This window comes from Mycetomoellerius zeteki, unplaced genomic scaffold, assembly GCF_001594055.1.
Source record: "Mycetomoellerius zeteki isolate Tzet28-1 unplaced genomic scaffold, Tzet1.0 scaffold124, whole genome shotgun sequence".
Lineage (NCBI taxonomy): Eukaryota > Metazoa > Arthropoda > Insecta > Hymenoptera > Formicidae > Mycetomoellerius > Mycetomoellerius zeteki.
In genome coordinates, this window is record NW_017256169.1 from 511,230 (window position 1) to 522,149 (window position 10,920).

The window sequence follows — 10,920 nt, forward strand, 5'->3', positions numbered from 1 at the left end:
TAAATGTCAAATTACAAATCAACCGATTTAAAGCCGAACACCTAGAGAACTAACGAGAGACAAGATCAGAATCACGATCGATTGCTCAAATTGAAATTAGGATAAATGTAAAGCCAGTAATAAATATTTCGTTTCCTTACTTCAAAAGTGACAACCAAAAAATGTGATTTTTGAATTATTTTCATGAATGAGTTAAATAAACATTATCCTAGCAATCACATCAAAAGTGAACTAACTTAAAAGAAATAATTCTATTTTCGATCAAAGCAGATCTTAGTGCTTAAAATCTGCTTTAATCGAAAATAGAATTATTTCACTTAATTGATTTATGTATTCTTGTCTAACTTTGAATTATAATTGTGAAATTGTACTTAATCTTATAAAAAATCGTCAAAATTTACTCTTAAAATTACAATTAAAAAAAGGGAGGTATTTTAAGTTAAGGATGAAACGAAAATTATAAAAATGACATGTGATCAGATGAATGTATGTTTTTTGCCGATATTATTCGATTAGTCAATAATTTTTTGTTAAGTTAAAAAATAGTTTCCCCTTTTCTAAAACTTATTTTTTTGTGTCACTTTTGAAGTAAGAGAGCGATTTTTTCGACGACGTTCTAATCTTATCGTGTATATTGTATGTGTATACTATATGTATTATATAATAATAAATAACATTAATTGCGAACGTGGTGCCAATCACGATATCAATACGACATATGATTCTATTAATTAATCGTTCACGATTTCAAAAAGCATGAAAGCGTATTTTTAATTAATTTCCTGGCTCTGTATCGACAACCAAGAGCTTCATGTTTGCGTTTCCGCTGCTTTGGATATATAAGAGACGGCGCGCCGGCAAATATTTGTGCAAACCTTGATGAAAATATGTGGCATTTGAATAAGGTGGCTAGCGAGAAAGACAAGAGCGTTGGCGCGTCGCGTTGCATCGCTCTTGTAATAACGAAATATTGCCGGAACGATATTGTCCGGCTAAAATTTAATATATAACATTCCCGGTCTGTTATTCGCACTTGATTACCAAATATTTTTTTCTCGTCAATTTCATGCTCGCTATTTAAGTTTTCACGTAGCGAGCTTGTGAACGAAACAAGACTAATAATGTTTGAAAAACACCAATTAATATCAATAAAAATATCAATATACGAGCAATAATTTTTATAATATATTAATTATACATTAAAAAAATGGTTTTGCTGAAGCATTTAAAAATTTAGCTACATATGTAGATCTGAAGATAATTTTGGTAGATTATCAAAGTAATTATATAATATATTAAATTATTAAATTATTAGATTGGATTATTTTGTTGGATTATATTAAGCGTTGGCGACAAGGCTGCAGAAAGTTTTGACATTCTAGTAACCAATTTGAATAATTACATAATTTTGTATAATCATTTTGATGGTCCAGACAAAATTATATTGAGATTTGTATTTAGCTTAATTTCTAGATACTTGAGGAAAACAGTTTTTTCTGTGTAGTATTAAATGGGTTCTCCGTGGAAAAGTGTATAAGTTACGCAATTGGAATGAATCCAAAAGCATTGAGATTAGTTATTTTAGTTGAAAAGTTTTACTGAAGTATCCAAAAATTTAGCTATACAGATCTAAAAATAATTTTGTTGGAATATCAAAATTGGTGCGCAATTTATAAATGGTCTAATAATATTTACATAATATACATATTTTAAAATTATATATTGACTGTCGATACCAACTTATTTCTACGTTTCGAAAAAAACCGAAACGTATAAATTTGATATCGACAGTCATGTACAATTTTAATATGTATATTATGTGAATATTATTAGACCATTTATAAATTACGCACCAATTACCGCGCTGTGTTAACGCTCTCATTGTGCGGATATTATATCATTGTTTTTAAAATTTTTAAATACTAGAGCAAAACTATTCTTTTCATATGGTAATGTTAAATGGATTCTCCGTGGAAAAGTATAAGTTACGCACTGAAATGCGTCCGAACTCGTCGACATTTGTACTTATCTCGCCGCGTCACAGTGAGGTTTACAGAAGACGAAAGCCGTACGATAATCCACGTAGAGTCCCACAGATCTCGCGGATTTACATGGCTGTTAGCACTTTTCATCCTTAAGAGAGGCACGGCGATATGGTCTCGCCGGTGGTACTCCGAGGGCGACGCCGCAGTGTTTGTCTTCGTTTCATCGTCGTTGCATAATCATCGCTCGAGAGGACGTCTGATCCTCTCTTTTTCTCTTATCCCGTCGTCATCTCACTCTCGCTCACCTTCGCGGCGCGATGTACGGCGGCGAGCTTCTCCCGCGATACATCCGGAAACGGAATGGAAAACGGAAAGAAGACAAACAGCGGTTGCCTAGGGTGGATGATTAATTTCCCCGAGCGCGCTCGCGCGCCCAGGTTCGTCTGGAAAACTGAAAGCTGCATATTTTATATGCGCGTTAACTCGTTGCGTGGTGAACTTAATTTCCAGCGAATTTCATTATTCCTTTCGTTTATTAGGCTCTCTTTAATGCGACGGCCGCCGCACCGACCGTCGGGGACTTTTGATGACGTTAATCTTGGCTGTAATTGCAAGCGGAAACGCGAATGACTCTCGGGAGCGATCGTGATGTCTTTCAGTCATGATTTGTGCTCCCATATGATGGGGGCATAATAAAAATATGCATAATAAAAACGGGAAAAACGAGAGGAGCAGACAGTATTATGGCCAATGATAGATATACTGGTCAGTAATTTATGTGATTAGTTCTACTTGACTTAAATCTTAATCGATATTCGCAGATTAATGGAATTTTCTTCAACTACGTCGTAAATAATTGTGTATAACCAATGTTTTTCACAGTTTTACATCATTTTAAGTTACACAATCTTATTTTTCAAACTTTGATCTTCAAAATGAAAAAAATTCTTTCAATTATGTTAACTTCAAGCAAAGATACACTAAAGTACATTGGACCCGCAAATATCTGTTAAGGAAACTTCAGAGCGAATACCGATCAAGGTTAATAGTGTTAATACTGTCATAAATAATTAATTTTAAAATACGCAATTTTTCTTTTCTCTTTCCTGAAAATTTTATACTTTTAACTTATATTACTTTTCTTGCGGGAATGCAATATATTTTCAACGTATTGAAATATAATTTTATGTGTACTTAAATATAACGAGTATTTAATTGAACATTTTAATAATCCGGATTAGGGGATTAATGCAAGCTTGCACCTGAATAGAACTGCACCTGATGTGTATTTACATAGTTAAATTCAGAACTTTCTATTTATGTATCTTTGGAAACTTTATCGATGCTATTAACAACTGTATCGTTCTCGCACCGCGAGAGAGATAAGCGTCAAGTAGTGAACGAAACAGCTTCGCTCCGTGTTTATTATCATCGTTACTTTTTACTGACGCGGATAAAAGTAGTTTCCGTGGAAAGTGCATCGAACTTTAAATATATCTTGAACCACAAAAAAACGAATCATATGTGTTCTATCCATATTTCTCTATGATGCATCCATTGCTTTACATTTATATCTATTTTTGGCGCTCCTAAATAATATTTTATCAACTAACAGGAAAAATATATTTCACAATAAATATTTTTATAATTTACGTATAAAACGCTGTCTATTTATATTCGCGTATTTTTCTTTTTGTATTTATAGCACAGGTAATTTTGACATACAATTTGATCTTTGGTTTGAACCGCCTGAGTGGAAATATCATTTAAATAACATACGTGACAAGATGCGCGGAAATAATTGCTCGATATCGGCTTATAAATTCGAATCATCATATTTTCGCTGTGTAGTTTATCTTTGAGTGTAGATTATAATTTTGTTCATACATAAATGAAAATTATCACTAATGATGCAAGCTGAACTGTTAACCTATGATCGATTGCGTTAGCGTTATTAACAATAAGTATGTCTTCCGGTGGTTCGCCGACAAACACGTCGTTCGTCGATTCCGCCGATTCGTTGATCATCAGTTTCTCCCAAAATTCCATTCTATCAGGCAGGAAATCGGCTTGCACCACAGTTTCCGGCGATCGGTCAATCCCGAATCTCATGAAGTGATGATCGCGGTAGTTGGGCCATGCGGGGATCAGCCATGCTTTCGGGATTCTGTACATATGAAATAAACATTACGATCGGTAAGAATATCCGGTCGCTGTATAGAACAGAATTTCCTAGCGATTTAGTATTCCTATCGGATTTGAAAGGATGACGGTTCATGCAATGTGTTGCCGGAAATAGAATGGTAATTGGACGTAATATACGCTCGAAGAATTTTCGTTTTTGAAAAATTAAAATCGAAATAATTATCTTATTAATCTTTTAGTGATAAGAGTTATGAGTAATCATATTATATAATGCGCTATTAATTTTATTTACCCATTTATTACGAAACTTGTCCACATCTCCGTCATGATGTTAATCATAGTAATATCGCTCTCCGTATTGTGCAATAGCATATTTTTATATTTATTATTCAATATAGGAAATAAGTAGTTTAATTCGTCGCCATGTGAAACCCCTGAAGGAATAAATTATTAATTATTAAAATTCACATAAATGCCTGCTTAATGTTCGATTACGGAAGATAGTCGATATATTATAATTGATGATAAAGGATCTCTCGGATTCTTCTTTTTCATATTGTTTTTTTCAATATAAATATTTTTATTGTTATATATACGTTTCATGTATTTAAAAGCAGTAAGTATTTGAAATCAAGAAGAAAAATATTATCACGTTAAAAGCAGTGCTTTTAATTATTTATTTTCCTTACTGATAAGAAATAGAAAATAAAGTTTAAACTTCGAGAGATCTTGTGTATCTTATTATAAGCGTCAATCTCAATTCTAATTTTGTAATGTATACAATAAAAATTATTTTTTACTTGTATTAAAATCTGTCTGTGTTAAAATTTTGGTGTTGAATTTTTAATATATCCGTGTGTTAATGTAGCATAATGTGATTGTGTTATTTGAATATTCTGTATTAAATTAATATTCAATCATTCTTATAATTAGTTAAAATAATAGAATTTATAAATAAGTGAACAAATAATATAAAAATAATACAGTTTCAAAATATAAATTCTAAGATAAATGAATAAAATGAATAATAACAGATAATAAATGTACATATTAATTTAATATATTAAATGTTAATTTTACTGAAAGAACTGTGCTTTTACAATTTGCTTCCAAATTATGTCAAAGTATTTTTGTTTTAATTTTTTACATAATATTTGTGTATTTTCTAACACAGGCTTGCAGCCGAGTTGCACATTTCGACCGATTTTGCCTATCGTCATCCCCACTCCTTTTGTTTCATAGCATTTAGACCGCGCGCGGAGACATAAAACGCTCGAACTCAGAGATGATATTAGTAACTCAAACAGGGCACTATAGGGCTACAGGACTTTTTTGAAACATATTGCCTCACATTCGCTGTGTTTACAAATTTTTGTGTTAAATTTAACATAAATTTCCCAACTGTGTACGCGGAAATGGTTTTAATAGTATACAGATGACGTACCATAAGTAACCGGGATGCCCGAAGAGAAGGTGTTCGAAAATGTGCCTTCATACGCGAAGAGAGAAAAGTAAATGCTGGCGTTTCCTAGATTCGACTGATATAGTACAGTTCGAATTACCGGCCACTTTATAGAATCACTCAACATCTAAAGAAATGATCTCGTTATCAAACATTACTCACGTATTCATCTTAGAACTCACCTCTGTAATATTATGCATAAGACCCAACATCACATTTCCGCCAAAATAAAAATCTTGTATTGCAGAAGCGAAAACTGTAGCATTGGAAATCACTTCGTGGTAATCCAAAAAATAAGGTAAATATTCTTCGAAATTTTTCATTAATTCGTACTCGATATCGGGATTTATGAATAAATCTGAAACGAATGGATATGGATATCGTTGAAGTTAATTAAAAATTTAGAAATCATTTTTTCATTGAAACGAACGTCAAGTAACTAATGACTACTCTAAAATTTTAACTTATTTAATATAAAGTTAATTAATGTAATAATAATAATAATTGTAACTATATTTCTTCCATCTCGGAAAATTATCCGACGCTGTTAATTAATTTGTACGATAACTTAATTAAATATTATTACAAGAAGTAATAACGGAAAAGTCCGTTATTACTTGTAAAAGTACCGAGTGCCTTTACTAAACCCTCGTCCTTCGTGACTTGTATTATCGCCGGTATATCGCGAAACAGTCCGGCCTTTATTATTTTTATTGGGTGCATAGTTATAATGGCGTCCTCTGAATCGTCCTCCAATGTAGGACCAAAGTTGCACAACGGATGTGACTTCCAAACAGACTAACATAAAATAATACAAAATTACTGTCATTAGATAACGTATTAATATTTCTATAGGACTCTAGCTGCGGTCCACTCGACGCTACAAACGCTTCGAAGCGTTTGAGCGACCAATCAAAACAAAGAATTTTACGAATTGACTAATCAAAGAATGCTTCGATGCGTTTGTAGCGTCAAGTGGACCGCAGCCTCTATTGACGGCACTTACGAAAGAATGCGTCATCACTTCTAATCTCTTCGCATCGACCGTTCTCATGCATTTCATTATCTCTTCGTCGGTTTTTATTTTATAACCCGGATACAAAATGTCTTCTGTGGTTGGATCGAAGATGAGTGTTTCATTCGGCGTAATTATGTCATTGTCTTTTTTCAATAGGCAACCGACAAGTTTTGCCAATTTCAGACATACTTGTCTATACCTTTTTGGAGGGTGAATACTGAATGGATTTAAAGTGGAACTCCCTTGCAAAATGTATCTGTGAAAGAGTCCCTCGGTCTTTTTTGAGAGAGCAAGAATATGAGTCGCTGCTGCACCAGAACTGTGTCCCATAAGAGTCACCGATTCAGGATTCCCGCTGAAGCTGTGAATGTTCTCTTGTATCCATTCGAGAGCCATTTTTATATCTTTAAGACCGTAATTACCTGGCGCGACTTGATTCGTTGTGCTAAAAAACCCTAAGTGATTCGAACTCATCACGTTATTATAATAATACTTATTATTTAATACACAGAAAAATCGGTTTTACTGAAGTATCTAAAAATTTTAGCTAGATACAAATTTGAAAATTTTATTGAACTATACTGTTTGACAAAAAAATGATTTTTTTCGGACAAGATTAATTATTTTTTATAGTTTCTTAGATACTAAATACGAATTTATTTTTGGAATTACTCCATCACGTAAATTTTTAGAAATTTGCTGATAAATTGCAGTTAATTTACAAAAAAGGCTATTTTCACGTATTTTGTTATTATAATTATATGTAGCGTGCTCTAGAGAAGTTTTATTGCAATCTAAATTACATTTGTTGCTAAGATTTGCAGTCCTTAAAAAGAAAATAATTTAATTGAACAATCAAAATAATTATATAGGAAATTCAAGCATGATGAGCAATGCTACAAAAAGTTTTGACAATTTTAGCAATCAACTTGAGCATTCTACACAATTAGTAGCACTGTTCGACAAACAAAAAGCCATCAGAACGAAACTAGTCATCTTTCGTAGTTTTTTTGGACATTGAAATTCAAATTAACGAAAGACCTCTACATATAAAATGTTTGCAACAATTCATTTTTCAAGTTTCGACATTCTTCAATATTAAATCCACCATTTTGAACTTATCAATTTTGATACTGGATTCGTATTCAACGGTCTAAAAACCTAAAAGTTTGAATAAACATAATTAAAAGTCATTTAATAAATCGTCAATGACCTAATTTACTGCAGCTTTATCGCAACAGGCTCCTTATTTAACCGTGCATTTTATTAACTGTATAACCGATGCTAAAAAATCTGTTTAAGGGCTGTAAGTCCGAATAACATATTTAATTTTTATTGCAATAAAACTTCTACAGCACGTCACATATCATACTTATAATCTGACAAAATACATGAAAATCCCTTTTTGCAACTTTAAACAAAATTGCGGAACAATTTGAAACCGGATTTGTTAGCGTCCAAAAAACTACAGGAAATGATTATGTAGGAAATTCAAGCAAGGCTGCAAAAGGTTTTGACATTCTAGTAATCAACTTGAGCATTCTATACAATTATTTCAATAACACTGTTTAACAAAAAAAGCACCAGAACGCGACACATAGACTGTACTTCAATATATACTATTAATATTGAAAATCTATAGTATATATAACGTAAACTGTATGTTTTCAGTACTGGCAGTGTATACTCGGCCTAATCACGTTCTGGTATTTTTTTTTGTCAAACAGTGCTATTGAATAATTGTACAGAATGCTCAAACTGATTGCCAGAATGTTAAAATCTTTTGCACTACTCATCATGTTTGAATTTCCCACATAATTATTTGATGATTTAACAAAATTATTTTCTGATCTGTACCTAGTTAAATGTTTAAATACTTTAACAAAATTATTCTGTGTATTTCAATTTGCGATAGATCTAACGCATTATTATAACGAAAAAATCGCTGACAGTTACGTTCGATAAATCTTTTCTCCTCACCTAAAGCAGAAAGTCGGTAATTCAACGTGACAAGGATTATATCCTGCTCCAACAAATAATCCGGCGCATACAGATTGCTATCGCTACTTCCTACTGTATATGCACCCCCATGCACAAAGACTAAAACCGGTAGTTTTATGGATTTCTGCTGGTTGTCTAAAATCTATAAAGACTTTTAATATAAAATTACAGAATGACAAAAAAATCGTTATATATTTAAATAAACATAGAAACGAAATATTTAATAACCATTGCGCTAAACGTTTAACGTGAAAACTGCTAAATATCGCATCAACAACATAACCTTGATTCGTTTAAGTTTAGTTAAGTCTCGTTAGACCTCTGGTCTAATTGAGTTCGTTCGCGTTTGTTCTTGAAACATTGTAATTTTCTATTTACTTTGCAATTTTTGGCAAAACTATAAAAATAGTGTCCGATATTAACTATTTACTTGATTATGAGAATATTCATCCAGTATTAGATTTTTATTATTATTGCACATTCTATTTATTATTATTATTGAGCGATAATATTTGTGTGCAATGTATCACTCACGTAGGGAACGAAGATGTTCAGATAAAGGCAATCCTCGCTACCAATAATTTTGAAGATTTCCTTATTAGTTTGAATGCATTTTTGCCCATCGACCGTAGCGTCGCGAACCTTTGTCCATGTGTGATTCCATCGTTGCGGACTCTGACAAAATATTATATAATCCAACCATATTGCTAATTAATGTCGCGTTCACACGGAGCGTAAACTATGAATGTGATTTACGTTTTTGTATTCTTGTCAGTCAAGTAGTTTTATTTTTTACTGAAGAGCGTGAATTTTCACACTTAATAACGAATTAGATGAGTTATGGATAAATGACTCGACTTAATTTTTGTTTAACACAAAATTCTAAATATTTATAAAAATATAAAGAATAATATAAAAACGGTGATAGATTAGACACTAAATATTAAATAGGCACTTCATTAGATGCAGGGTATTTTTAAGAGTCTGTTCGCTTTGCTTGCACTTTTTGCATACCGTTAAATTCATAATGTCAAATTATATTCAATTTGAATTAATTATTTTTAATCATTTCTATAGATCGCTACTACTTTTATCCAACATGTCATTAATTAACTAAAACAATGGAGTTAAACAATTCAACTCAAGAAAATGTACTAAATTTGACTCAAATTTAATCGATTTATCAAGTATATACGTTAATATCAATGTTGTTTACTTTGAAACGAACTATAGAAATGCGTAAGTCGCTTTCGTGGTTCATGCTCTATGTGAATACGGTATAATTCGGATTTATTTCAGTTAAAATGTGTAAAATATATATTTATAATTTTGATTTTTATTTGCCTGAGATTGGACAAAAATTATTAATCTTCCAAAATTTTTGCAAGATCCACAGATGAGTTGGTCCTCACATATCATTAAAGGATACACAGAATAAATAAAATTAAATTATACCTGCTTGTGTTCGAACAATACGCACCCTGAATCTCAAATCGTTTACCGGGGGTAGAGCGTACGGTATGCCGAGAAAATTCGCGACTGACCGATTGCGCATAGTCCTGCTCCACTTGCCGCGGAACAAGCCCCATTTCGTGTTAACGAGAAGTCGATTGTCGGAATCGATGAACAAACCGTCAATGAGAATAAGCAGAAACGTGAGAACGCATATATATCGCCAAATCCTTTCGTTCAACCAAAGATGCAGCGTTGACATATTACAGCGTGCGAGAGATTCACTTTATCCCGTATTTGTCGCGAGGGATGCTGCGCATATCATGTGCATAAAACGACTGAAACGCAGCACAATTTCACTTGTACAACCGGGAGCTGCTTTATCGCGAACTGACACGTGATACAGACGCAATACGTTTAATTCCTATAAAAGTGACGAGCCAAGTCCGGTCGACTTTACAATGTTGTTTAAGTATGGAGTTTATGATAGGTCAAACACATGAATAAATAACATGGAATATTTTAACGTAAAGATTTAATTGAGATTACAATCATCAAATTGTGTAAAAAGTATTTGAGGAACATTTAGAAAAATGAAACGCAGTTTTATCAACACATCATTATATACGTTTATATGCCGTTGTAAATGTATCGCGTGATACGTGAAATTTGATAACGATTTATTTATTGTATTTGTTTGTCACAAAGATGAGTTTAATTGCACGAGCGAAGTTAAGCCACTTTATATTAAGGAATGGTTTTATTAGATTTGCTGTTATCAAACTTATCTTTGTTGAGTATTCACAATTTTGACTTAAGAAATTAATACTCAATAAAGATAAGCGTTAAACACATCC

General features: G+C 32.3%; 1 protein-coding gene across 2 annotated transcripts; it reads right to left on the bottom strand.

Annotated features, from left to right (window-relative positions):
- Positions 1-3,136: 3,136 nt before the first annotated feature.
- On the bottom strand, positions 3,137-10,387 carry LOC108731302 (esterase E4). 2 transcript variants are annotated; one of them, XM_018461558.1, is made up of 9 exons: positions 10,092-10,387; positions 9,146-9,286; positions 8,591-8,753; positions 6,599-7,065; positions 6,222-6,390; positions 5,771-5,950; positions 5,575-5,715; positions 4,423-4,564; positions 3,137-4,152 (listed from the first exon to the last, which is right to left on the bottom strand). In XM_018461558.1, the coding sequence occupies exons 1-9, from the start codon at positions 10,323-10,325 to the stop codon at positions 3,867-3,869; spliced, it is 1,923 nt and encodes a 640-aa protein (XP_018317060.1). In that variant the 5' UTR covers positions 10,326-10,387; the 3' UTR covers positions 3,137-3,866. The 2 variants fall into 2 exon arrangements, with proteins under 2 accessions (XP_018317060.1, XP_018317059.1); XM_018461557.1 differs by having other exon boundaries at positions 5,575-5,719; positions 5,775-5,950; positions 10,092-10,325.
- Positions 10,388-10,920: the final 533 nt, after the last annotated feature.